The following is a 25,655-nucleotide window of genomic DNA, read 5'->3' as shown; positions in this document are numbered from 1 at the left end:
GAGGTGGTACCTGGCACATGGCCTCCACTCCAGAAATCTTACACACCCACAGGAAGGTATAAATAACTATAAATTTATTAGTAAAGCAAAACCATTTGACACTCACACAGAAGAGCGGGATGTGTTAATACAATATATATACACACATACATGGAGTATCATCTCAGAAACACACGGAGAGCAGTGTTAAAGGCACTGCAAGCCACACAAACCTCATCAACCTTGGCTGCAACTTCCCCCAGCCCTGGGAACTCTGCCGGAGTCATGAGTAAAGATTAGGAGGAGCCTGAGAACCTCGCTGGCCATGAAGTCCCTCAGATCCACGGCTCGGAGGCATTCAGAGACAAGCCCACGGTCCAGCTCCCACCTGTGGTCCTGCTCCCCTCAGTGAGCATCCCAGGCACGCTGTGAGAGCAGCATCTTCACGTCCAGAAAGCAGCAGGGCAGTGGAGGAGGCCTGGCAGCTGGGCAGAAGCCGTGCTCACCTGGCCCAGGGGGAACTGCCAGCCTCAAACCTTGGCCTGCCCTTATTGCATGTTGGCATTTCGCCTGCCTGTGCAGGAACCTTCCTGCAGGTTCTTCTCACTACCCAACAGAGAGAGTCAGACTCTGGAGTATTCTCCAAAACAAGGGGTTTTGCCTATTATTAATAGCCAGGCTATGGCTGCAGCCTGGACTTAATGGCAAATACCCAAAGGAAGTGCAGAAAGTGCTCTCCACCCTGCTCTCCCTCCTGCAAGGGCTGGCTTGAGCACCCAGAGATGGTCCCAAAACTCTGTCAGAGGACACCCTCCCCTTCGTCCCCCACTCCAGCAGGTGGGCCCCAAGACCAGAGTGTGCACATCTTCCCACCCCGATCACAGGGATGGCATCTGCTTGCTGTAACGCTGGCAGGGCCACCTGGGCATGCCCACGGTCCCAGGGGTGTCCATGCCACAGCTAACTCAGCTCAGCCACCTGCTTGATGCACACAGATGCTCCACAGGCACTCCCAGGGGAACTAACTGAGCAGTCCAAGCCCACCCCAGACTTCTCCCCTGGAACGTCTGACAGTCCTTCACTGACTTAATCCCCAGCCTTGAAGAGCTGGCAAAGGGACACACCATGGAAATGCCTGCTCTCACCCCCAGTGCCCATTTCCTACAACTCTGTTCTGGCTCCTGGTCCTGGCTTAGACTTGCTCACCAGAGGCAGCTGTACCATGGACAAGATGTGACTGAGCCAAACTGCCAGGCCACAGGCACTGCCCATGCCCAGCCAGATGGATGGCCTCGTGTGGGGAAGGACCAGAAGCACCCAGTGGATTCCAGCAAGATTCAGGTCCCAAACACCTGACCTCACCATCACCTGGATCCAGCCTCAGCCTTGGAGAGGAATTTGGGGCTGAGGCGGGGTGGGAATGAAGGAAGAGACCTCACAATCAAAATGGAAAAAGGGATGAAAACCAAAACACTGTTTACAATTGAAGAACTGAACCAAGGGAAAAGGAGCTGAGAAGGTCTTTTAAAAGTATAAGCAAAATAGCTGTGGAGCGGACGGGGCTGAGACACAGCTAAAGGCATCCTGTATTTAGGGTAAGGGGAAGTGAAGACCAGAAAAAAAAGCCCAGGTCACAGATTACCTTCTTCCTGGACCCAGGAAGCCACAGGAACAGCAGCCCTAGAGAGCAGGATTTATTTCCTGGACGACATCCACATCACCTCTGCCCAGCCTAACCCTCCCTGCTGCTTCCTCAGCAGCATCCTACACTCAGGCTGCCTGAAGAGAACCACCCTTCAGGAGGGACCATCCACTACCCAGCCCTACAGAGCATCCTCAGGGGGTCTGGCAACCAGGCCTTGAAGCCAGGCACGAGCACTTGCCACAGGGCTGACGCAACACCAGCTCCAGCACAGCAACCCTCCTGGGTGTGAGGGATGCAAGAGGCCAAGCGGAGGCCGCGTGAAGAAGCCTGAAAGTGGCTTGAAAGAAAGGTCAGAGATGAAGTGCAGCACAGGCACAGAGCAGAAACACGTTTTACTCCCGAGAGGCTTTGGCCACAACTGCTCTTTGGTTTGAAAAGGAAACACCAGCAGTTAGCAGAGAGCCCTTTGCAGTGTAATGCCCCAGGGACATCGACTCCCAGGCCAGCCCCTGCCTCCCCACAAAGCACTGCGCTCTTGACACTCATGTGCCTCCTGCTCATTCCATCACCCCTCACCTAACCGTACAAGACATGACCTAAAGGCACAGCAAAGGAGATCAACCCGCTCCCCCAGCCCTCCTGCACACAACTCTGCTGCTTCCAACTAGAAAATGCTCCTACAAAAACACACCTGAGGCTCCTGGTGGCCGCTCAGCTGCCTGCTCCACAGAGATCCTCCAGCACTGAGGTCCAGCAGCTCAAGCCTCTATGGGCTTCTACTTGATTTGGGCTGTTGCAGGGCAGCAAACAAGACAGAGAGGCTGAGTCACCGTGGGCTCACAGCCAGACCTAATAATGATGTTCTAATGCTGCACTAAGATGTTTTTGAACCAGGAAGCACCTACTCACAGGCACCAGCTGAAGAGCTGGACCCGGGCTCGTCCCTGCCAAGCTCTCCACAGCATCCCTTTTCCCAGCCACAGGGCCCTAGGCACATAGCCCTGATCAGTCTCTCTGGCCAGGATGCTGCTTGGCTGTTGTCATGTCCCAAGCAGAGTCAGGACTCCTCACTGGGACATCCAAGGCTTTCCCAATTCCTCATCACAAAGGGAAACATTCTCCAATTGTCCCTATGCCCAGCTGACACCGAGGGGACGGGATCTGGCAGCTCCGTGGCCAGCACGTGGTATGGAGCTGTGTCTGGGGCCCACCACCATCCTTCTCTGTTCAAGAAGCAGGTTCAGGTGGATGCCACACTCCCCATCTGGTCCCACACTCACAACCTCCCTCACCACCAAGCCCTTCTGCAAAGACAGGATTAGCCTTCCTCGGTTTGGACTTCCTTTTACTCCCTACAGTAAAGCATACACTGAACTTAATAAGTATTAAACAGCAAAAAACAGCTACCTAGAACCAAAGAGCTCTTTAAAACTCCAAGTTATCACATCCTTATTTTTTTTTTAAAGATCCAGTATGACTTCAAGTTAAACTACACAGTATTTTTAATGAATTTTAACAAACTGCTTTAGAAAAAAAGGCAAAACAAAACAAAAAAGAGGAAAAAAGAAACACAGACGGAAAACTTGGTAGAAGTTCTACATCTTTGAGGCAGCACGAAGTAAAATAACCACCATCAGTCCTTCTTCCTCGGGCAGCAGAGAGCAAAGTCTGCTTTAACCTCCTTAAAGCTGCACATGAAGACGACTCAGCCCCAGGGTCTGACCTGTCACTGCACTGTTCCAGTCCCTGAAAACACACTCCATTCGCCCTTACCATGCTGGAAATGGAAACTAAAGCCTTTCTCCACCTTTTAGATGAGTGTCTCCCACCACTGATGAAGGCCCAGTCCAACCCTCTGCAAGGTTAACCTGTCCATGCTTGCCATGGACATTTATTTAACTCATCCCACTCACTTGTGCAGCACGTGGGCAACCTCCTGGCTGCTGTTCACTACTTGCAGCTCGTCACAACCTCACACAAGCACCAGCCAAGATCACAGAAGAGCTGAGGCTGGCAGGGACCTCTGGAGATCATCAGGTCCAACTCCCTGCTTGCACAGGTTGTTCAGGACCACATCCAGGCAGGGCTTGGGTGTCTCCATGAATGGATGCTTAACATCTTAGCATCTCCAAAGATGGAGAGGGAAGGCTGGTGGGCGACCTAGTAAGCACATCTTCAACCTCCAAAGCATCTAGCTGGCATGTAATGGATCTCTTGGTCAGAAGAAGCCAGCAAATTTCTGCAGAGGAAAACACCTGAGGCTGCATCAACCTTGCTAGGGGAGATTTATTTTTAAGTGATGTTTACAAGAAGTGTGCAAAACCTGAAAAATACAGAAGAGGTAAAGAAAGAGTAAAGGGGTAAAACAGGACTCCTGCAAGAGGGGAAAAAAATACACTCCTCCTTTACCCACTGGTAACCTTGCCCTCCCTGTGGAGCTGAGCCTGCAGGCCAGGAAGGATTCTCCTGCCTTGATCTGGTTTCCCCAGCAAATCAGACACCAAGGCCCCAGCACACGCCGTGGGTTACTGTCAGTCATGGCAACACCTCTGCAGCTGTAGGTTATTAGTAGTGTTCATCTCACCCATTAGTGTTGGAGCTGCTGGGACAGCCCTTGCCTGACCCCCCTGGAGGTACCACTAACAGCCCAAGGGGTGCTCAAGGGGCCTGGGGGCAAGTCTGGGCAGGAGAGCTAGATCCCTCAGGAAGCAGCTCTTAAACGCCAGGCTCTTGGCTGGGAGCAGGGCATGGATGCTCTCACAGAATTACAGAATTTTTAGGGTTGGAAGGGACCTCTGGAGGTCATCTAGTCCAACCCACCCGCCAAGGCAGGGTCGCCTAAACCAGGTTACTCAGGAATGTCTCCAGAGAGGGAGAATCCATGACCTCCCAGGGCAGCCTGTTCCAGTGCTCCTTGCCATGCTCTCTGGTAGCAGCGCAGCACTTGCTACAGTTTCCCACGCAGCTGATGGGGACAGGGGACGGGCAGGCTCCCTCAGAACCCTTGCAGAGTGTGACAGCCAGCGACTGCAAAAGCAGCAATGCCAAAGTGCTTTTTGGAGCTGTGCAGCCCCATGGCTTTTCCCTTTCAACACTCTAGGAGGAGGGAGAGCAGGGGAGGTCGGGGCAGTCAATCAACACTAATGATCTGAAATGGTGCCCTCAACTGAGCTTGGACCAAGGGAAGGTGGGAGATCCCAGCAGCTGAAACCTACTTCTGTGCCGAGCAGCACACCTCAGGAGAGGGGAGGGCTGGCTCTGCCTTGCTCCTAAGCCCTCTCCAGGAGGAGGGTCAGCCAGCCCTCCCCACCAACCCTGCCAGGCAGGGCAGGGGAGAAAGGCCGCACACAAGGGGCTGGTGCCTGTAGCAGGCAGCTGAGCTCCCGGCACTGGAACTGCAGATACAGCGTGAACTACAGTCCAGGGAACTGCCAGGCACCTACAGGCAGAGTTTCCTCTCTCCATCTCCCTCCTTTCCTTTCCACCCCCTCAAGATGTTCGCGTCGTCTGTCGCCACTTCGATACAGGCGGCACATCAACCACAGAGGCCAGAGGAAAGTTTACCCGCCCGCATCCCGCACCTCCCCTTTCCCCCACGCTCCCTGGAGGAGGTCATCTACAACCGAGGAGAGGGGAGGGGAGGCCGAGGCCCGGGAGCGTCCCATGCAAGCCGAAAGCTGCCGCGGGGTGGGAGGCTCATGGCAAGCAAGCAGCCACCTGGTAGGCGCCCTCGGCCGTGTGCTGGACGCTGTGCTCCTGCAGCAGGCCCAAGTCCAGGAACCGCTCCCCGCACCACATGCACTTGTACTGCTGCTCCCGGGCGTGCACGCTGTGGTGCTTGTTGAGGTGCTCGCGCTGCTTGAAGGCCTTCTCGCAGGAGGAGCACTTGTAGGGCTTCTCGCCCGTGTGCACGCGCCGGTGGCGCTGCAGGTCCGAGGCGTACTTGAACCGCTTTTCACAGTCGGGGCACTTGAGGGGCTTCTCGCGGGCCGGGTCGCAGCGGTGCTGCACGAACTCCGAGGAGGAGAAGAAACGTCTCTCGCAGAGCGTGCACTTGAGCGGCTTCTCGGCGCAGTGGGCCAGCTGGTGCTTCTGCAGAGCCGAGGCCCGCTTGTAGGACTTGTTGCACACCGCGCACTTGAAGGGCCGCTCCGCGTTCTGCACGCACTTGTGCCGCAGCAGTTCCGAGGACTGGTTGAAGCCTTTCTGGCACACGTTGCACTTGAAGAGGTTCTCTATGCCGTGCACGTGCTGGTGGTACACCAAGTGCGAGGGCTGCACGAAGCCCTTCTCGCACAGGTTGCACTTGAAGGGCTCCTCGGCCTTGTGCGTGCGGCGGTGGCGCATGAGCGCGTACTGCTGCTTGAAGCTCATCTGGCAGAGGTCGCACTTGAAGGGCCTCTCCTCGCTGTGTGTGCGCTCGTGCTGCCGCAGGTCCGAGGGGCGCTTGAAGGCCTTCTGGCACTCCCCGCAGCGGAAGGGCCGCTCCCCGCTGGGCGTGCAGGGGTGCTGCAGCAGCTCCGAGGACTCCTTGAAGTGCAGCTCGCAGACGTTGCACTTGAAGAGGTGCTCGCCCGAGTGCGCGTACATGTGGCGCACCAGGTGGGAGCGGTGCTTGAAGGTCTTCTCGCACACCGTGCACTTGTAGGGCCGCTCCGAGCTGTGCGTCCGCTTGTGGTGCACCAGGTGGGACGACTGGCTGAAGCTCTTGTCGCACAGCGTGCACTTGTACGGCTTCTCGCCCGTGTGGATGCGCTCGTGCCGGGACAGCTCCGAGAGGTGCTTGAAGGTTTTCTGGCAGATGGAGCAGCTGTAGGGCTTCTCCGAGGGGTCGAGAGGCTGTGGATGCTCTACCTCGGGAGGCTTGTAGGTCTTCTCGCAGATAGAGCACTTCATGGCGTTGCCGTTGTGGACGTTGTGGTGCTGCGCCAGTGAGGTGAGGAGGGAGAAGCCCATCTTGCAGACCCCACACACAAAAGGCTTCTGCTCCACCTGAATGCACTGATGTTCGAGGAGGTCGGTGGCCTGATGGAAGATCTTCAGGCACTGGGTACACTGGAAAGAGCGGTCATGGCCTGGCAAGCACTGGTGCTCATGGGGGTTGGAGAGGTGAGTGAGGTCATGGCCACACACACCACATTTGTGGGATGGGTCTCCAGCCTGGATGGGGGCGTGCTGGTGGTGCTGCAGTCCGGGGTCTGGCTGGAGCAGGATGCCGTAGACGGCGCAGCCCAAGGGGTTGTCAGCAGTGCTGGGTGGGATGGAGTGCTCTGGGAGGGCGGCTGCCCCAGCGTGGTGCTGCTGCGGTGGCGGCGGCTGCTGTGGTTGCTGCTGCTGCTGCTGCCAGCTTTCTGACATGCTTGGGAAAAAAAAACGGGATTTTAGCAGTGATAGCTTCAGCTTCCCGGTTGAAAGGGTTCAAGTAAAACCAAAATCAAAAGATTCCAAGATCCTGATTCCCCGTAGCTGATCCCCTGAAGTTGAAGGCAGAAACTCCAGCACACAGCAAGGATCTTGGGAAGAAAAGAAGTGACTCCAGAGCCTCCTCCTTAGATCAGCACAAGTTCTTTGTGGACTGATTTGGTTTGGCTTTTTCTTTTTTTGGACAAAAGAACAGGAGGCAGAGGTAAGTGCCTTGAAAACAAGAGAAGGCCCTTCTCCGTGCTGGCTGTGATGTGCTCACATTTGGGAAGGGCACAGGAAGCAGCCCAGGGAGCAGCTCTCTCTGCAAGAAAGAAGACAGCTAATGTCAGGTCTTGGAGGAAAGATGGGCAATTCTCTATCGATTTCCCCCCACGGCTCTCTTTGAAAAAACCCTCCTGTGCCCCTGCAAAGCTACCAGGAAGGCAGTGTAGGGAGCTAACTAGAACCAGAGCCCCCTTTGCTGCTGTGCAAAGGGCCTGGGACAAGGTGTGCTCAGCCTGGAGAGGGTTGGGCTCTGCTTGGCTGCAGCCAGGGTATTGTGCTCTCAGGAGAGGCAGCACAACCACCCAGGGCCTGGTCAGCTCAGCCTTACCCCGTAGGCTGTGGGTCACTGGATCTCCCAGTGCCGCTGGGGCACTGCCTGAGAACATGGGTCTCTCTGCACAGGCTGTGCACCAAAGGCTGGGCAATTAAGAGGCTACTGAGTTAGTTTTTACAGGTGTCAAGGCAAATCCCAGCCTGACCCCACCCCAGCTGAAACCGCCTTGTGAAGCAGTTCTGCTCCTCCTGCAGCTTGGATATCAGGCCCATCACCCAAGGGATGTATGCAAGACATTTCCCTCTCTCTGGGCAGCGCTTGTAGACTGGGAAGAGCCAGAGAGCTCAGGAGACGGTTTGCCCTCAGTGTTATCTTAGCCACAGACAGAACACAGAACCCACAGGGATCACTCTGTGAAGATAAAAGAAGAGTTAAAGTAATGGCTCGGCTGAACCTCCTACCAAACCACGGAATAAAAGCACCCTGAAGCCAAACAACCTACGCCAGAGCTGCTGCCTGGCCTTGCTACACAGCATCACGGGGATTGCGCGCACTGAAAAGTTCCAGTCTTTCTAGAGATGTCCAGTAAAACTTGGCATCAACTTAGAGAAGAGTAAAACCCACCAGCGAGCTACAGACAGCAGCACTGTCAACACAGCTCACGAGAGAAGAAAGGTGCAGGTCCTGGCAAGCAGGTAACACGCCCGGGCCTCGAGCCCCCAACCCCACAAGAGCACACCCATGCCTGTGTCAAACCACGTGCCCTCAGGGTAAGGAAATCCTTGGTCTTCCCGGTTATGTTTAAAACTAAGCAATAAAGAGCACGAGAGAACCTCAATTCTCAGCATCCCCCCACCTCCTCCGGCGCTCAGCTGAGGGGCTGGACCGTGCCCCACGGCTTGGGCAGTGCTGGACCCGCCTCTGCCTGAGGGGACACTGCGCTACTTTGTCCTCCAGCACAGTTAACGCCAGTAAAATGCCCAAAGGCCCCATCGCAGCCCTGCTGGCCTGCAAGATCCCCTCCTTCTCCCAGAGAGCTCACCTTGACCGCCGGCACGAAGGGAGGACTCGCGGGGTCCCGAGCTCGGCGGGGCACAAACTTCAGCACAGCCCAGGGCCCCCTTACCCCGACACCGCGGCAGGATGAACCCACCGGCGCCGCACCCCGGCCCACCGGGGGGATAAGCGCGTGTTCCTCGCGGGGCAGAGCGATACCAACCTTGGCTTACCGAGGGCTCTGCGCGGGGACCCGCGTCGGCGCCAGCTCCAGCCTAACTCATCCCCCCGTGGGAGGTGGGAAGCGACAACCATTTAGGGAGCGCGGTCGGGAGCGCAGAGGTACTTTCAAACTGGCGAGGCGGCCTTGCTCGGCATGGCCCAGCCCGCTCCCGCCGGGCCCGGGGCCGCCTCAGGGCCGCGGGGCGCGGGGCCGGCCGGGGAGCTCGCAGGCCAGCAGCCACCGCCGCCGCCGCAGCCCGCGGCCAGGCCCGGCCCGCCGCCCGCCGCTCCCCATCGGGCGGCCCCGCCGGCAGCGCGGGGACAGCGCCCCGAGGCCTTCGCCGCCGCCGCTCCGGGAGGCCCCGCTGTCGGGTCCGGGATGGGGGGGGGGGTGTCCCTGCCCGCCCGGGGCCGCCCCCCGCCCGGGCGAGGCGCGCACACAAAGGGCGGCGGCGGCCGGGCCGCTCACCTGCGGCGGGAGGGAGGCCTCGCCGGCGGCGGGGCCGCGGCCTGCGCGCTGCGCCCTGAGCCCCGCGCTGGCGTGGGGGCGGGAGCCGGGAGGGAGGGAGGGAAGGGAGCGGCGGGCGGGAGCGGAGCGGGCCGGGCCGGGGCGGCCGCGGCGGCGGAGGAGGAGGCGGGGCGGCCGCCGGCGGGTGCTGCCCCCTGCCGGGCCGCGCCGGCAACTGCGCCCCCGCCCCAGCGGGAGCGGGGGATGTCCCGGCGGCCATGAGGGCCGGGCTGGTGGGGTACAGCAGCTCCGAGGAGGACGAGGAGGAGGAAGGGGGAGGGAAAAGCCAGGGCGGCGGCGCGCGGGGTCCCCCCGTGGCCAGGTAGGTGACGGAGGGAGAGGGTACGGCGGGATCGCGCAGGGGAGGCGGGAGCGCACGGCCTGCCTGCTCCTCTTCTTCTTCCTCCTCCTCCTCCTCCTCCTTGTTCTCACCGCCCCGCTCCGGTCCCGCAGCTCCGGCCGCCCCCGCCTGCCCGCCCCCGTCGGCCTGCCCGGTGACCCTGACCCGGAGGAGGCCGTGAGCGACGACAGCGCCCGGCACGGCGGCCGCGTCCGCGGGTTCCCCCACGAGCGGGGCAACTGGGCCACGCACGTCTACCTGCCCTGTAGGTACCGGGACTGAGACCGGAGGGGATGGCGGGATGGAGCCCGCCCGGGGCTCCTCTGCCGGCCCTGACGGCGCTGCCCCGCAGACGTTGCCCAGGAGGAATTCCTGGAGCTGCTGGAGCTGCTGGTGTCCCGCGCCCGCACCTACGTGCCCTCGGTGGCTGCCATGGAGGAATTCCACCTCAGCCTCTCGCAGTGCGTGGTGCTGCGCTACCACTGGATAGACCCCTTCGTCCGCTCCCTCAGGGAGCGCCTGGCTGGCTTCCACAGGTGGGTTTGGTGGAGCCCCGGGAGAGCGCTCCCCATACCCCTCCTCATACCCCTCCTCTGCCCTCGGGGTCCGTGTTCCACAGCATCCACACCCTAAGGCGTTCCTTGTAGATGCTGCTGGCATACCGGTAGAGCCCTGGGCAGTTTTCCTCCCTGCCTCGGGATCTGGCACCAGACAAGTCAGGTTTTGGCTTTCAAGGACTAGGCTAGAGCTGTGCCATCCCCTCAATCATGTACGGTTTTGTTGCTTATATCTGGCTTAGGTGCCTGCTGAGCATCAGCTGCTTCAGGGCTTCTGTCGCTGTCTAGGCTTCAGAAGGCTGGAAACAGGAGGGGAATGAATTAATTTGAGTCCAGAAGGGTCCTGGTTGTACCAATTCAGTCCAATTGCAGCATACATTTGCCTGCATCTTTCCATAACTCGCTAGAAATCCTGCCCTCTCCTCATCCTTTGCTCGTTTCTTTTTTTTCCCCTTCACTAGCTGAACTAGGATCTTTCTTATTTCAGGTTTTTCTGCGTGGCTGACCAAGTGAAGGTTTACACCAACCAGAACAAAACCAGGTGAGGGCACAGCGGGGCAGCCTGCCTGCCTTCCCTGGGAGGAGGCTGGGCAAGGTGCTGGCTGGATGGGAAGTGTCACCCTGCCAGACCCACGGTGACCAGGCTGAGCCATGTGACAGTGCAGTGTGCGCTCACCTCATCTCCAGAGGTTTCACACAAATTTCTAGTTCTGACTCTGACTCTCTGCAAGCCTCCGGTCTCATTAGCGGTGGGTGAACCTCAGGCTGCAGGGTTTCGGCCTTCTGAAGAGAGGAGCTGTTCACCCCATGACCCGAGGCAGCCCTTTCTGCTGTGGTTAGCCTCGTGCCGTGGTTTCCCAGCAGCTGAGGGAGGCAGCTGCATTCGCTGCCGTCTCCCATCTGGTTTGTTGGGCAGCTTTGCAAGCCCTCGTGCCAGCGTGCGCAGCCTGGGGCGAGCGAGGCTGGGACCACCTCTTTTGGCAGCAGTGCCAGTCATGAAATCGTAGTGCAGGCCTTGCAAGAGCTGGAGAGAAATAGCTGAGATGGTGTTAATTCTCCTGGGCGTCAGCTCAGAAGCCTCATTCCAGTTGAATGCAATTAAGCGGTTTAAATGCCAAAGCAAAGGTGATTAAAATTGGGAAAAGTTGCTGAATATAGTGGGAAAGGCTGCCCGAGATGGTCATGGGTGGGACGAAGTGGATATGGAACCTGGGTGAGACTTGAATTTTCCAATTCCATCCTGGAGGGGAAGAAATGATGACTCTGGATGACTCTAGAAAGTGTCATCCCAACAGTCCTTGAGGAAGTGCCTCTTTGTCATATCTCTCCAGCTTGGCACTTCCTGTTCCCTGCTTCCTCTCCCATGGTAAAACCTCTCCAGCAACTTCCACCTTTTGCATGCAGCTCCTGCACAGGCACAGCACTCTGCTGAAATTCCCATCCAGTGCATCCTTTGCCTGGAAAATGAGTGTTCTTGTGTGGGGTAATCTAGTAAATCTACGTGGTTTATTGTCCAGTCCTGCTTTTCCTTGCATCTTTATTTTTGTTTTTCTTCAGAATACAGTCAGCATCCCTGGATGCTTAAACCTGGCATTCCTCAAATTTTCTTCTAGGGAGTAGGGAATTTGCCTGGTAGGAATGCAGGGCTAAGCATGCTTATGGCTGTGCTTTCTGCAGTATGAAAGGGTGCTTGCTGTCTTTCCTTGTCTTTCTCTAGGACCTTTATTGGATTGGAGGTCTCTGCTGGGCATTTCCAGCTGCTGGAGCTGGTGTCAGAGGTGGACAGAGTTTTAGAGGAATTTGACCTTCCCACATTCTACAAGGTAAGGCGTTTCCTGCTTACCTCCCTGCCAGTCTGGACACGCCAACTGGTTCTCTGCAAGATGTTCACTCACATAAACAGGAGCCAGAGCATAAGTCACAGTTGCTGTCCCGCTGTGCTTGGAAGCAGGGTTGTCCTAGGATAGAGTGGGCACTGGGGGACTGAGGATGGTGTTTGTGCCTTTGCCTTGGGCAGCTTTCTTGGGTGTCAGTCCAGCCTTTTTGTCAAAAAAAGCCTCCTTTAGCCCTCACGTTCTGATCCTTGTTTTGTCTTTAGGATCCGTCGTTCCACATCAGCTTGGCCTGGTGTGTCGGAGACCTGTCTGGAAAGCTGGAGGGGCAGTGTCTGCGGGAGCTCCAGGTGTGTCCCCACGCCCCAGGCATGGAGAGCAGGGGAAGGGCAGAGCTGGAGTCCAGCCATGTCTCCCTGCTGAGGGTGGAAGTGGGAAATTCTCTTCACCAGGCAAGACAAACTTCACTGGGTTGAAATTCAGAAGAAAAGCTTTTGGGGGGAACATGAGTGAAATCACTGTCCAGGGGGAAGTCAGAGGCTTCCAGCCACAAATGGACTTGTCTCTGGCTTGGTTCAGAGAGGGAGCTGCTGTCTCCATCCTCTGACAGATCCTCCCTCCTGATACTGACTCCTGCATCTATTTTCCAGGACATTGTGGATGAGTTCGAGGACTCGGCGCTCCTGCTGCGTTTCCAGTGGGAGCAAATCCGCTGCAAATCAGGGAACAAGTACTTCTCCTTCCCCTTGAGGTAGGGTCTGGTGAGGCTGTGCATTTCGGAGCCTCGAAGAGCCTGATGCTCAACCAAGGACTGTTCTCCAACGCAGCTCTGAGTAGCACAGGCTGTCACGCACCTCCCATGGTCTTCTTGCCTGCTCAGCATCTCTGGGTTGTTTGTGGCCTCAAGTCAGGCCACTTCCAAGTCCGAGTTGCTGGCTGAGGAGATGTGTGTTCGTAGCAGGTTTCATCCTCGCTGCTGTATGTGCTGCAGTCAGCACTGGTGGTTCCAGACATCCCACGGTCACTAATTTTGCTGATTTTTTTCTTTTAAAAATTAAAAAAAAAAAATCTCTGTAATAGCCATAGATGCCTTATGGGAAAGAGGAAGAAGGTAGCGTGGGAAGCTGTTGCTAAAGGGAGAGTGTCTCACACGGTGGGAAGTAGCACTACCAGATTGTCAGGATGCTCTGAGCGAGGTTTTAGTAGCAAGAGGCAAGGACACTGAGCTGGATTCTCTCACCAGAGCATCTCCCTCCTGAAAGGCAGCTTGGACAAGCTCCTGAGTCATGCTGTGTCCCTCTCACACGGCTGCTGCCTCTGTAGAGACATTTCATTGTCTGATCCTTTTGCCAAACAGCAAGAGCTTGCTGCCAGGTGTGGGTGAGCCCTAGAGAGGGCAGTGTCAGCATTTGCCTGAGCTGGGAGGGCAATGCCCACAGGTGACTCAAGGGGGTGGCAGCTCCTGCTCAGGCTCCACATTTTTTCCCATGGGATCAGCACCCCGGGTGCCACGATGACCCAAGGGACTGCAGGCTGGGCACTGTTCCTTGGGAGAATCTCCTTTTTAATCCTTTTGTTCCTGCGGGGAGGTCGGCTGCAACCTCAGGTATTCACAGCAGGACTGTTGATGTGCTGCCCTGAACCTTTTATCCAATGTCTGTCCGGGACTTCTGAGCAATAAAAATCTGTCTGCTTGTGTCATAAAATTGTGTCTGTGGTGTACTTCAGCCGTTCCCTTCGAGAGATCCCCACCTTCTGCAGGCTGCCCGTGAGACGATGCCTGCACTCTGTGAACTCCGTGCAGCCCGTCCTGGCACTCACACAGAGTGGCTTTGTGTCTGTGGGAGCATCTCAGCACAGCCACAATTCGTGCCCGTGGGAGAGCTGCCTCTCAAAATCCCTTAACAAAAATCTGTTAATTCTATAGCCAGTTAGTTTCCGGGATGGGGAATCTGCATGATAAGACGTGTGATTACACCCCAAGTTTTCTTTTGGGGAAGGAAAAACAAACAAAGCGAGAGATAAATTTAGCCCCTGGGGACTTCCAGTGAAACCGGCTCTGGCATGACCGGTTTCTCCCGGGTTAATGCTCAACCCGCCCTCCCCCCTGCCGCAGGGCCCGGCCTGGCACAGCACCTAGTTGTGTAACACCGGTGGTGTCAGGGACCCCCGGCACAGGGGACAAGGGCAGTGGGGGCAAAGTCCGGGGATGAGGCGGCTGTCGGTGGGGCCCGAAAGGGCGGGGCTGGGCGGCAGGGCCTGGGCTGGCCGCCTGCGGGGGCCTCGTATACGGGTGGGAGCGGCCGTGGGGATAGGGGGGAGTCGGGCTGCGTTTCCCCCCGCACACGCGGGACCGGGGGTCGCGGGAGGATGGGGGGAGTGAGGCCGCCGTGGCCCCGCCCCCGCCTCGCAGGCCCCGCCCGCTCCCCAAGCCCCGCCCCTGGCGCGGCCCCGCCCCGCCCGCTCCCGCGCCGCTGCCGCCGCGCCCGCCTTTCGCCACCCGCTCCGGTGCTCCCGGCGGCGGGCAGGGCAGGGCAGGGGACCCGAGGCGAGCCAAGCCGAGCTCGGCTGAGCCGAGCCCCGCCGCGCCGCGCCGGCCGCCCATGTGCCGTGCGCCGCCGTCCTGACCTCACGCACAAAGGCGGGCCGGGAGGCGACGGGCCGCGCCTGGCAGCGCCGCCCATGCACCGCGCGCAGCCCCCCGCGGCGGCCCGGCCCCGGCGGGCCATGAGGGCGGCGTAGCTCGGACACCGCCGCGCTCGGCGCGGCCCGGCCCGGCCCAGCCCGGCCCGGCCCGGCCCGGCCCGTCCGGGGGCAGCCGCGAACCGGCGGCGGCGCGGAATGGCAGGAGGCGGCGGCGCCCCCTGGCGGGCGGGCGGGCGCCTCCCGCCGCTCGTGGTGCTGTTGGTGCTGCTGGTGGGGGCGGCGGGCGAGGAGATCAACGCCGAGGTGAGCGGGGGCACCGCGGGCACCCCGCACCGCTGCCCGGCACCCCTGCACCTGCGGAGGGTGGGGCAGCGCCGGCGGGCGCAGGTGCAGGCGGGGCGGGGAAGGGCGCGGGTCCGGGCTGCCCCAGCCGGGCGCAAGGCTCTTGGGGAGGGGGGCGGGAGGGGGAAGGAAGCGCTTTGTGCCCGGCGCGGGAGGGGGTGAAAGGGCTTTTGATAAAGTCTCTGCTCTCCGCCACCCTGTCCAGGAGAAAGGGGGTGCGGGAGTGAAAGGGATTAATGGATTGAACGTGGTTTTGTTTTTTTGTTATTTTTTTGAAAGTTAAAGCGTTAACCGGTTTTGGATGGAAAGAAAAAAAAAAAAAAAAGGTGGGGGGGCTAGGAAAAGGATTGGAATAGGAAACGGATTGGAGAACCTTGAAAAGAGGGTTTGGAGAAGGAAAAATGCTTGGAAAAGGAAAAATGTTTGGAAAAGGAAAAAGGCTTGGAAAAGGAATAAGAATTGGAAGGAATTCAGAGGAAAAAAAAAAAAAAGTTTTAAAAATTAAAAGGAAACCCCCCAAAACGTAGGAAGTGAAAATAAAAAAAGGGAAAAGGGAAAAAAGAAGTCACAAAAGACTAATAATAAAGATAAAAATAAAATGCAATTAGGGCAGACAAGAGGAGGTGGAGGCTGGGGCAGGAAGGAAGAGCCCCGGCGCGCCCCAGCCCCTGCACCCCCCTGCCCCCCGCCCAGGGGCTGCGGCCCCACAGGACAGAAGCCCCTTTGTGGGTGCAGGCCAGTGTGGGGGTCCCCGGCTGCAGGGAGGGCCCTGACCCCACATCCGTCTGCAGCTCCCGGGGGACACGGAGGGGACGAGCAGCCTGCAGGACGACTGGCCCCCTGCCAGTCCTGCTTTCTCCCTGGGGTCAAGGCATCCGGCAGCAGCCCCCCAGGAGCACCGGCTCCCCTCGCTGGGCAGGGCAGGGTGGGGGCTGTATGCCCCACTGCCCACTGCTGCGTGCCGGGGCTGGGGTGGAATCAGGCAGGGGGAGGGGGTAGAATCAGGCAGGGGGTGGATCTTTCTCCGCTGGGGCCTCGGGGAGCTCCAGGTGCCCCGTGGGGCTGTTCCGTGTCTCGGGCTCACGCTGGGCTCTCCTGGCACAGGCATGGCTGCGGCTCTATGGGTACCTGCCGCAGCCCAGCCGGCGGATGTCCACCATGCGCTCGGCTCAGACCTTCTCCTCGGCCCTTGCCGAGATGCAGAAGTTTTACGGCATCACCGTCACCGGCGTCCTGGACGAGGAGACCATAGCGTGAGTTTGTCCATGTCCTCTTGCTCTGGCTGACAGCAGCTCTGCTCCCGGGCTCTTTGGCTTTTCTTGCCAGCCATGGAGCTCTGCCTGCATCTGGAAAAGCGGGTGATCTGTCTCCCGTGGGATTTGCATCTCTCCTGTTGGGGACTGCACCCCTGCAGCCAGGACACCTTCCTTGCTGTCTGCGGTTGCTGTAACCCCTCAGGGACCTTGGCTGCTGTGGGCTGAGCCCTGATTCAGTGTCATCCTTGCAGGTGGATGAAACGTCCCCGCTGTGGGGTCCCAGACCAGTTTGGGGCACGGACGAAGTCCAACATGCGGCGGAAGCGGTACGCGCTGACGGGGCGGCGCTGGAGCCAGAGCCACCTCACCTTCAGGTACCCAGCGCTGCCAGGGCTTCCCATCCCCCAGCCCGTGGAAAGCCATGGACCCCCCCCCAGCGGAGTGAGCGCTGCCCTGGGCCATCCCTAATCAGCTCTGTATCCCCAGCATCCAAAACTACACGGAGAAGCTGGGTCGATACAACTCGTACGAGGCTGTCCGGCGAGCTTTCCGGGTGTGGGAGCAAGCCACGCCGCTGGTTTTCCGGGAGGTGGCCTACGAGGACATCCGGCAGAAGCGGAAGAAGGAGGCTGACATCATGGTGCTCTTTGCCTCTGGCTTCCACGGAGACAGCTCCCCCTTTGATGGCCTCGGGGGATTTTTGGCTCACGCCTATTTCCCCGGCCCTGGCATGGGGGGGGACACGCATTTCGACTTGGATGAGCCTTGGACACTGGAGAACGCGGATGTGTCTGGTGAGTTGAGGGTCAAGGAGGTGGTGAAGGTGACCAGAGGAGCCTGGTGGCCTCCTGTGCTTGAGGGAAGGGAGCTGCACTGGTGTGGGCAGGAGGGGCAGGGAGAGTGACTCCACCACGGGTCATGCAGGCAGCTCCCTCTGGAGCTGGGTTGCAGGGTGCTGGGTCCAAGGAACCACCCCATGCATCATGTCCCATACTCCCTTCTGCTGATGGTGCCTCTCCATGCAGGGAACAACCTTTTCCTGGTGGCTGTGCACGAGCTGGGGCACTCGTTGGGTTTGGAGCACTCTAGCAACCCCAGCGCTATCATGGCCCCCTTCTACCAGTGGATGGACACAGAGAACTTCCAGCTGCCCGAGGATGACCTCAAGGGCATCCAGCAGCTCTACGGTGAGAGGGGTGGGGGATCAGCCCAGAGCTGGGATCCTGGGCATGTGCATGGGGAAACTGAGGTACTGCTGGTCTGCCTCACTACATCCCTTCTCTTGCCTGCCCGATCCAGGTACCGCGGATGGGCACCCTCAGCCCACCAAGCCTTTGCCAACCGTAACACCCCGGAGACCTGGCAGGCCAGACCAGAGACCCCCTAAACCTCCCCCTCCGGGGAAACCAGACCGACCCCCCAAACCTGGCAGCCCGGACCGACCGGACCAGTATGGCCCCGACATTTGTGACGGGGACTTCGACACGGTGGCGGTGCTACGTGGGGAGATGTTTGTGTTCAAGGTGCCTGCCAGGACCCCCTCCTGCCCTTTCCCTGGGGAAGTGGTTGGTGCGTGGGTGGGAGGACCCCCAAGCAAGGAGCCTGGCACTTGGACCATGTCCCTGTGTCCTCCCCATCCTCTGCCAACAGCCTGTTTCTCACCAGGGCCGGTGGTTCTGGAGGGTCCGGCACAACCGGGTGCTGGACAACTACCCCATGCCCATCGGACACTTCTGGCGGGGCCTCCCTGGGGACATCGATGCCGCCTACGAGAGGCACGATGGGAAGTTCGTCTTCTTTAAAGGTGAGCAGGGAAGCTGGGTGGGAGGGCTGAGGTGGAGGGGAGGCCCTAGTGCCCTCCTCCCTCAAAGCTACTGAATGTTGGTTGACTTTATCCCAATCCTGATCACCTCCCCAGCCAGAGCTGCTGCCTGATCCCAAGGGTCCAGGGTGGCTGCAGGTGTTTACCCCCGTCCTGTCCGCGTGTGCACCTGCCGCAGCTGCTGGGCAGTACTGTCTCATCCCCCTGCTCCATCTCCTCCCCCTCCAGGTGACCGCTACTGGATCTTCCGAGAAGCCAACCTGGAGCCCGGGTACCCACAGCCCCTGGTCACCTACGGGCAGGGCATCCCCTACGACAGCATCGACACGGCCGTCTGGTGGGAACCCACAGGGCACACCTTCTTCTTCCGTGGGGACAGGTGAGTGTGGATCCCTGCCCTGCTGCCTCCTGGTCCCTGGCAGGGGAGGCAATGTTGGGCAGCAGGGACCCCCCTGCTCCTCACCTGCTCCCCTCCTCTCTCCCCCAGATACTGGCGCTTTAACGAGGACACGCGCTCGGTGGACCCTGGGTACCCAAAGCCGATCTCTGTCTGGGTGGGCATCCCTCCCTCGCCCAAGGGGGCTTTCCTCAGCCCAGATGCCTGTAAGTAGAGGATGAGAAGAGGGGTGGGTGGCAGGGGGGGCCAGGGTATGGGGTCACCCCTCTGATGGCCTGGCCACAGGGGTTGGAGCTTGGGAGGGTGTCCGAGGGTCAGTGGTGAAGCCCTTTCCAAAGGGGTCAGTCCCAGAGGAAAACCTGCTGTCTTGGGCATCTGCAGGGGTGCCTTGTGCCTGCCTACTTACCCCTCCACTTTATCTCTCCCCCAGCCTCCACCTACTTCTACAGAGGCACAAAGTACTGGAAATTCGACAACGAGCGGCTCAAGACAGAGCCAGGTTATCCCAAATCCATCCTACGGGACTTCATGGGCTGTCACACAGAGCTGGTCCCAGATCCCAATCCCCGCTGGCCCGATGTGGACCGACCCCCCTTCAACCCCGATGGGGACGGGCGGACTGAAGGTGAGGAGGAGGAGGAGGACGAGGAAGAGGAAGATGAGGACTACAACGAGGAAGATGGCCAGCCAGGCAGGGATGTGGACGTGGTGGTGCAGATCGACGAGTACACGCGCACCATGAGCGTGGTCATGGTGCTGGTGCTGCTGGTGCTGCTGCTCTGCATCCTCGGCCTCATCTACGTCATCGTGCAGATGCAGAGGAAGGGCGCGCCCCGAATGCTCTTGTACTGCAAGCGCTCCTTGCAGGAGTGGGTCTGACCCTGGCTCCCTCCCCAAACCGCCCCTGCCACCATGGTGCTAAGATGGACCTGACACCCCCCCTCCCCTTGTCCCCCACCACAGCCTCGGCTCCTCTACCCCATTGTTGCTTGATGGCTCCAGCCTCAGAAAAGGGGGGATGCCCGACCCCCCCAGCCCCTCCAGAGCAGCCGGGCTGGGACCGGGGATGGTCATGGGGGGGCTGGAGGGCATCCAGGTCCTGCCTGCTCCCCAGTGCCTGCACCTCCCCCCAGCTGTGACCCTCAGGCTGCCACCCATCACGTGCCTGCCTCTGCCACGGGGTCCCTGCAGGGTCCCTTCCTTCCATGTGAGCCCGCTGGGGCTGGGCTGGTGAGCGCGCTGGGGGCTGCTCACAAGTGCTGCGAGCTGGCAGGTCTCAGCCGCTGGCACCTGCAGCGGTGGGGAAGGGAGGGCTGAGCTCATGGCTGTGTTTCCTGTTGAACCGCGGGGATACAGGGATGTGGTGCCTAAAGACAGCGTGAGCTGGGATACACTACCTTTGCAACCCCTCCGGGGCTCAGCTTAGCCTGGGCCCTGCTGCTGCCATGGGGCAAAGCCCTGGGGCACAGGGCAGTGGGCACGGCCGCCTTGTATGTCTATTAAACAGGTCGGGTGTGTGGAGAGCTGTGGTGCCGTCCTTCCTGCCGTGAGGGGTGTTGGGGAGGGGGGTTCCTGTGCAAGATTTGGCAGATTTTGTGGTAACGGGGGTCTTCTCTGGGGGCCACGCTGCCTGGCACCCCCAGGGAGCTGAGTGGCGGGCCAGGGGATGTGAGGAAGTGGCCAGTGCCATCCCTGCAGCAGCCCCTGCCCTGGGGCTGCTGTTCTGGGGGGGGTCAGCTAAAGCAGCCCCCCACCCCCACCAGTGGACAGAGCAGCCTTTCAGCAGCTCCCACCACAGTGACAAGGGCCTTGCTGGGAACACAGGGCGCCTTGTTCTCCCCCAGCCAGCACCGTGCTTTGGCCCTGGGCAGCCGCCTCCTTCCCCGGGCAGGGCCGGCAGCAGCTGGGGGACCCTCCTGCAGCCACTTCAGCGGGTCCTTCAACTCCCTGTTCCCACGCGGCCCTGGCAAGTTTCCTGGGGGGAAGGGGTGGCCATATCCTGTCTCACCGCTGCTGTCGTGGCAGAGGAAAGCAGGAGGAGTCAGGACCGTTGCAGAGATTGGGGAAATAATCATGGGAGTGGGAAGGATTAGACCTGAGGGGTAGGAAACTGGCTGTATCTGGGGGAAAATGTTGCTCAGCCTTTGATGGGAAGAAAAGCCAAACTGCAGAGGCCACGGTGCAGATAGCGGTGTCCCTGCCTCTGCTGGTGAGGTGATGCTCCCTGGGGTGGCAGCTGGAGCTGGGTTTGCTGTGGAGCTGCAGGTGCAGCCTTTGGGTGGTCAGCAGAGGCCTGGTGCAGTTGCTGCACTGGTGGGGAGGCGGCTGCACCACACTGGGCAAGGGGCTGGTGTGAGTCTGACCCATCCTTGTGGGGATGACCTATGGAGTTGGGGAGGCTATCACTGTGGGACTGGACTGCATCCAGCATCCTTGCTTCCTCCAGCTTCCCCTCTAGCAGGACAGGGCCAGCACCTGCGCCCTGGATCTTTCACCAGGGACTGGCACCTCTGTCTTGGTGCAGGGAGCAATAACCTACCCCTGACCTGGTGCTCCAACTGCTCCTCTGCCCCCATCCCCACCCTGCCAGCCCTCACTTCATGGAGGGGGATGGAGCCTTTGTGCTCCCCTCGTGCTTCCCCAGGGCCCAGAGCTCTTGGCTCAGTGCCCAAGACTGCTACAGCCACTTCCCGGCACTGAATTACCCTGATCCGCCTGGCCACTCTAATTACTGTAAAAGGGAAGGACTGATACTGGCTCTCTCCCTGCCTTCCCGGTGCTGGTGGGGGAACCCTGTGGTCTGGGTCACCCATCCCCTGCCCTGGCCTCCTGGGCAGCAATTCCCAGCTATTAGCTGATTCCCTGGAAAACACGCTTGGCTCAGACTCAGCGCATCGCTGCAGCCAAGCGAGAAGTCAAAATCAGGGACAGAAAACCCTGAGGAATCAGGGGGTGGGTGGAAAAAGGTCTCCAAATGGCTCTGGGCTGTTGTATTCCATCAGCCAGGCCGTGCTGGGTCACATTCCTTGGCTTTTAACTTCTTTCAGTTTGGTTTTGACTGTTTCACTCAGATTTGTGCTTGTGAGGGTCTCCCCCAGAGCTAAAGGAAGGACCCACAGCTCTGCTGGGCCGGGAGCCACGGGGCAGCCCGGCACTACGGCCTGCCCTGAACCAGGGCCAGACTGGTACCAGGAGCTGCCAAAAGCCGTGAACCCAGCCAAAAGGCGAGGCAGGAGGGATTTGCGGCTCCCCACCCCCGCAAACGCTGCTCCAGAGGCAGGCGCAGATGCATTTCCCACGGCAGATGCATTTCCCACACTGGATGCACTTCCTATGGCAGATGCATTTCCAATAACAGATGTATTTCCCACGGCAGCTGTGTTTCCCCTCTCTCCTGGGGGTGCTGAAGGCTCGGCGGGTTGCAGGGCTGGGGACCCCAAAGCCTGGTGCCTGGAAAGATGCCTTGGCTCGCAGGGAAAGCCAGGGCAAGCCAAGGATGCCCAGGGCCAGATGCTCAAGGCAGGGGAGGGGGCTCCTTGCTGATTCAGGAGCTGGGAGCAATTCCCCAGGGGGAATTAGGGATGCTGGGAGCAGAGCAGAGGCCCAGGCTGTCACGGTTGGTGAGCTGGGACATCACTTCCCACCCCCCTCCTGCTTTTCCCCGGATGCTGCAGCGGAGCTGGTGCCAGGAGCCCAGGGCCATCTGGAAACACTCATGGACAGCAGTGAAGGGACCCCGCTGGAGACAAAGCGCAGCATTTCGGCAGCGCCCAGGCTCTCTGCCGGACCCTCCCGCGCTGCCCTGCACGCCCACAGTGGGGTCAGCTCACCTCTGGCCACCCACAGACATGAGACCCCAGGGAGGGCACCTGCTATAGGGCTTCTGGTAGCATGGGGGACTGCGAGTCTGGCTGACCTTGGCCCTGGCAGGCACTGGACAGCCCTGCCAGGATCCACTCCCACCAGGCAGCTCCCAGCATCCCGGAAATAGATTGGAGAAGTCCGACTTGGAAACTGGGAGCTCAGTGTCCTCCAGGCCCTGCCATGCTGGGGTGTGGGTGAGGGGGTGACCAGGGTGGCAGGGGCTCTCTCTGCCTGGTTGGCACCATCTCAGGAGAATCCTCCTCTTCCTCTGCAAGCCAGGGCAGGATCCCCTGTGCACTGCTGAGGAGAAGACCCGGAAAGCAGAGAGGAAACCGTGCTCAGTGCAGAGGAAGAACTGGGGCTGGGATGCACTGAGGAGCTCAAGGTCGGAGGAAACAATGCTTGGGATGGAGGGAAGAGCCGCGGGGCCCTGGGAGGGGCTGAACCTGCTGCTTGTGCACACTACAGGCAGCACTGAGGCTCTGGATGCTGTGTGGGGAGGGGTCACTGCCAGCACCGCCCCAGTCCGGGTGGGATGTGCCCACCAGCCGCACTGAGCTCGGCACACGTGTGCACTGCTCGTGTCCATCCCCTCCCCTCACACCCACTGGGCAGTCCCCAGCCCGCTCCCTGGGGTGCTACACCCTTCATTTCAAGGGAAGGCATTTCTGGTGCTGCAGGGGCAACACATCAGGTGTGTTGAAGCAGACAGGCTGCAGGTCTGCATCAGCACAACTTGGTGTCCATCATCTTCTCACTGCTGGTGGTTCTGAGGCTTTCCCCACTGCATCCCAGAGCAGTTACTGGGGTATACAAACAAAATCTTGCTTGGGTGGTCCCAATTTTGCAGCCTGCCAGGGGAAGCTCTTACCCCTCTCCCACAGGCGCCAGCAGGGCAGGACGATCAGCTCGCCCTGCATGCAGAAGTGGCCAAAGTCCCCAGCCTCGTCACTGTTTTCCTGGGTGGTGGCCAGTGGTAAAACTCAAAATAAATATTTCCCTTGCCTCCAGCAGTGCCCGCCCCATGCTAGACAGCAGCTGCAGAGGATTAATGTTGCCCTGGAGGGGTAATCCCTCTATAAAGATGACAACATTTGGCCCAAGATATCCAGGGAGTTGCAGAATGGCCAAGGAGCAGATTTTGGCCCAGATAAATTTTTGACTCCTGCATATCACCTCCCTGGTGACAGCTCTGTGCTTCTGTGTTGGGACCCACTTGGTAGGAAGGACACAAAGCATAAGGGGACAAGCACAGGCAGGGACAGAAGCCTGTACCAGTGTCCTGCCTCCCTGCTGGGCCAGACTCTCACCCAGGATGCTTCTGCCCCAGCAGCTGAGCAAATGGACAGAAAGCTTTCCAGGAAAACCCTTTCAGTGTCTTCTCCTGCCGGTGGCTGCCACCTGCCCAGGCAGAGCCACTGGAGCCGTGGGATGTCCCGGCCTTGGCGTGCACCACGCAGTGACTGCCAGCTGCTCCTGCTCACTCTGAGCCTGCTGCTCCTGGCCCAACCCAGGGGAGGGTCACTCTCCCGTCCCTTGGTCCCTTGCTCTGAGGTGCTGCAGCTCCTGCACTCTGGTATTTCAGCACCCAAGCTTTCAAAGGGAAGCTTTGCCTTTGATGTAGAAAGCAGCTCCCAGCACTGAGGTCCTGATCAAAGCGCCCAAGTGCAGGACCTTGCCCCAGCCAATGGAAGAGGAAAGTGAAAAGCCAGTGCAGACAAGGAAAAACTCATCTCAGGGTAGGCCCTGCTCTGCCCCGGGTAGAAAACAGGGCTCTCTGCAAAGAAAGATTCCTTTCTCTCCCTCTAGACAGGAACTGCAGCAAGGACTTAAGTAGGAAGGACCAGGCCACCCACAGAAAGGTGAATGAGGAGCTATTTAAGATCTTTTCTCTGCGGGCTGCCTGCACTGAAGCAGGACTCCCCTCTGCTCACCCCTCACACCCAGCTGGGGCTGCCTCGGGACCATGCAGGCAGTAGCAATCCATGAGGCAGACTCTGCACCCACATCCTTCATTCCTCCACTCTTTCCACGTAGGAGGATGTTGTGTCCCAGCCAGGTCAAGAGCCACGACCAAAGCAGTAAGGAGCTGGGTTCTCCACCATAGGAGTGTAGCTCATGCACGTTTATTGTCGGAAGCGGCTGCTGACAGGATGTCTCTGACATTTTTACCCATTTGCCAGCAGCATCCTCTTCTGCAGGGAGACTGTCTGACTTCACCCACCTTCAGCGAGATAGTTAAAGTCTCGATGGGAGAGAGGGATCAGAAGAGGAAGATTGTTGAAGAATTCTGTGGAAGTCAACTGAGCGTCTGGCCCTCAAGGAAAGAGTCAGTATCTGATGATGCTCCACTTTGTGCAGCAAGTAAACAGGAAGATTCAGTATTTTGTTTCATATTAAAAAATACACAGAGGGTCCATATGGATGTAAGGGTTTGTGGTTGGGAGTTTATTCCAGCAAATCCGCTGGCACAGCTCCTAGAGTTTGGGCAGCAGGGCCCATCTAATCTCTGCAGAGGCAGCCAGCTCAGGGCTCAGGGGAGCCCAGCCCCTCTTAACACATTAAGATTGGTCACTCAGAGCGAGCCCAGCTCCTCAAGAACAAGGGGTAACTCCAGCACAGGCCCCAGTAGGGCAGGGGAAGGCAGCAGCAGCTGCTGGTGAGTGTTTGGCCACCAAAGACAGCCAAAACCACACAGTGTGGGACAAGGGCTTGGGGAAAAGGATGCACACTTTACCCTGCCAAGGTCTGATGGATCCCCTCAGCAGCTCCCCCAGCTCTGGCACATTTTGAAAAACGTGGCAGGAAAGCCTGGCCATGGACTTCATTAAGGACAATCCCTGGCACGTGATACAGTGTGATTCCACTTAACAAATCTCAAGTCCAGCCAAGCCTTGACAAACGTCAACGCAAGACGGATGGTGCTTTCCCATGTGAGCTTCCTTGGCTGGGCTCCTCAGAGCTACCAAGCTATCCAGCTGCTATAAAAATTGCAAGGGTCTTCTCCAGAAAGCCTTCTGAAGGTGGAGTCCAGCCCCACGTGGCAGCACGAGGTCAGCACCTCCATCCACTTCCAAGCCCGTGAGCTCTGAGGGTGCAGGTGAGGCAGTGGGGGTTACAGGTGTGCAGTGGGATCTGCACAGAGGATGCACAGGCATTCCAATCCTGTAAACCAGGTAGGGACTTGTGCTCAGGATTAAACCCAGACTAAAGCAAATGTCTCACAGCGAGTTCTCCTCCTCCTCCTGAGACAGAGCAGCTTTGTTCTGTGGAGCAATAATGAAAGT

The 25,655-nt window shown here is 59.0% G+C and overlaps 3 protein-coding genes across 5 annotated transcripts; 2 read left to right on the top strand and 1 right to left on the bottom strand.

The window, feature by feature from the left end:
• Positions 1–54: 54 nt before the first annotated feature.
• ZNF319 (zinc finger protein 319) lies at positions 55–9,015 on the bottom strand. 3 transcript variants are annotated; one of them, XM_027893941.1, is made up of 2 exons: positions 8,816–9,015; positions 55–7,349 (listed from the first exon to the last, which is right to left on the bottom strand). In XM_027893941.1, the coding sequence occupies exon 2, from the start codon at positions 6,980–6,982 to the stop codon at positions 5,321–5,323; it is 1,662 nt and encodes a 553-aa protein (XP_027749742.1). In that variant the 5' UTR covers positions 6,983–7,349; positions 8,816–9,015; the 3' UTR covers positions 55–5,320. The 3 variants fall into 3 exon arrangements, 2 of the variants coding, with proteins under 2 accessions (XP_027749742.1, XP_027749741.1); XM_027893940.1 differs by having other exon boundaries at positions 8,806–9,001; XR_003572399.1 differs by lacking the exon at positions 55–7,349 and adding an exon at positions 7,360–7,997 and having other exon boundaries at positions 8,806–9,003.
• Positions 9,016–9,492: 477 nt separating this feature from the next.
• USB1 (U6 snRNA biogenesis phosphodiesterase 1) lies at positions 9,493–13,747 on the top strand. Its single transcript, XM_027893967.1, has 7 exons — positions 9,493–9,634; positions 9,766–9,917; positions 10,005–10,188; positions 10,697–10,750; positions 11,927–12,032; positions 12,308–12,391; positions 12,692–13,747. The coding sequence occupies exons 1-7, from the start codon at positions 9,531–9,533 to the stop codon at positions 12,794–12,796; spliced, it is 789 nt and encodes a 262-aa protein (XP_027749768.1). The 5' UTR covers positions 9,493–9,530; the 3' UTR covers positions 12,797–13,747.
• Positions 13,748–14,882: 1,135 nt separating this feature from the next.
• Positions 14,883–20,027, top strand: MMP15 (matrix metallopeptidase 15). The gene is made up of 10 exons (XM_027893955.1): positions 14,883–14,990; positions 16,134–16,282; positions 16,537–16,659; positions 16,772–17,079; positions 17,311–17,472; positions 17,585–17,808; positions 17,951–18,089; positions 18,336–18,486; positions 18,595–18,710; positions 18,935–20,027. Exons 1-10 carry the CDS (start codon positions 14,883–14,885, stop codon positions 19,381–19,383), a joined length of 1,929 nt encoding a protein of 642 aa, XP_027749756.1. The 3' UTR covers positions 19,384–20,027.
• Positions 20,028–25,655: the final 5,628 nt, after the last annotated feature.

The sequence above is a fragment of the Empidonax traillii genome, unplaced genomic scaffold, assembly GCF_003031625.1.
Source record: "Empidonax traillii isolate 1590-97213 ecotype Southwest subspecies unplaced genomic scaffold, ASM303162v1 scaffold413:size1348891, whole genome shotgun sequence".
Lineage (NCBI taxonomy): Eukaryota > Metazoa > Chordata > Aves > Passeriformes > Tyrannidae > Empidonax > Empidonax traillii.
The sequence above is the reverse complement of the archived record's forward strand: the minus strand, read 5'-3'. Positions and strand labels throughout refer to the sequence as shown.

Coding starts and splice junctions, on each gene's coding strand:
- ZNF319 (XM_027893941.1), bottom strand. CDS start 6,982: ATGTCAGAAAGCTGGCAGCAGCAGCAGCAGCAACCACAGCAGCCGCCG.
- USB1 (XM_027893967.1), top strand. CDS start 9,531: ATGAGGGCCGGGCTGGTGGGGTACAGCAGCTCCGAGGAGGACGAGGAG. Junction 10,189..10,696: donor CGCCTGGCTGGCTTCCACAG/GTGGGTTTGGTG, acceptor TTCTTATTTCAG/GTTTTTCTGCGTGGCTGACC. Junction 10,751..11,926: donor ACCAACCAGAACAAAACCAG/GTGAGGGCACAG, acceptor GTCTTTCTCTAG/GACCTTTATTGGATTGGAGG.
- MMP15 (XM_027893955.1), top strand. CDS start 14,883: ATGGCAGGAGGCGGCGGCGCCCCCTGGCGGGCGGGCGGGCGCCTCCCG. Junction 17,080..17,310: donor GGAGAACGCGGATGTGTCTG/GTGAGTTGAGGG, acceptor CTCTCCATGCAG/GGAACAACCTTTTCCTGGTG. Junction 18,711..18,934: donor TTTCCTCAGCCCAGATGCCT/GTAAGTAGAGGA, acceptor TCTCTCCCCCAG/CCTCCACCTACTTCTACAGA.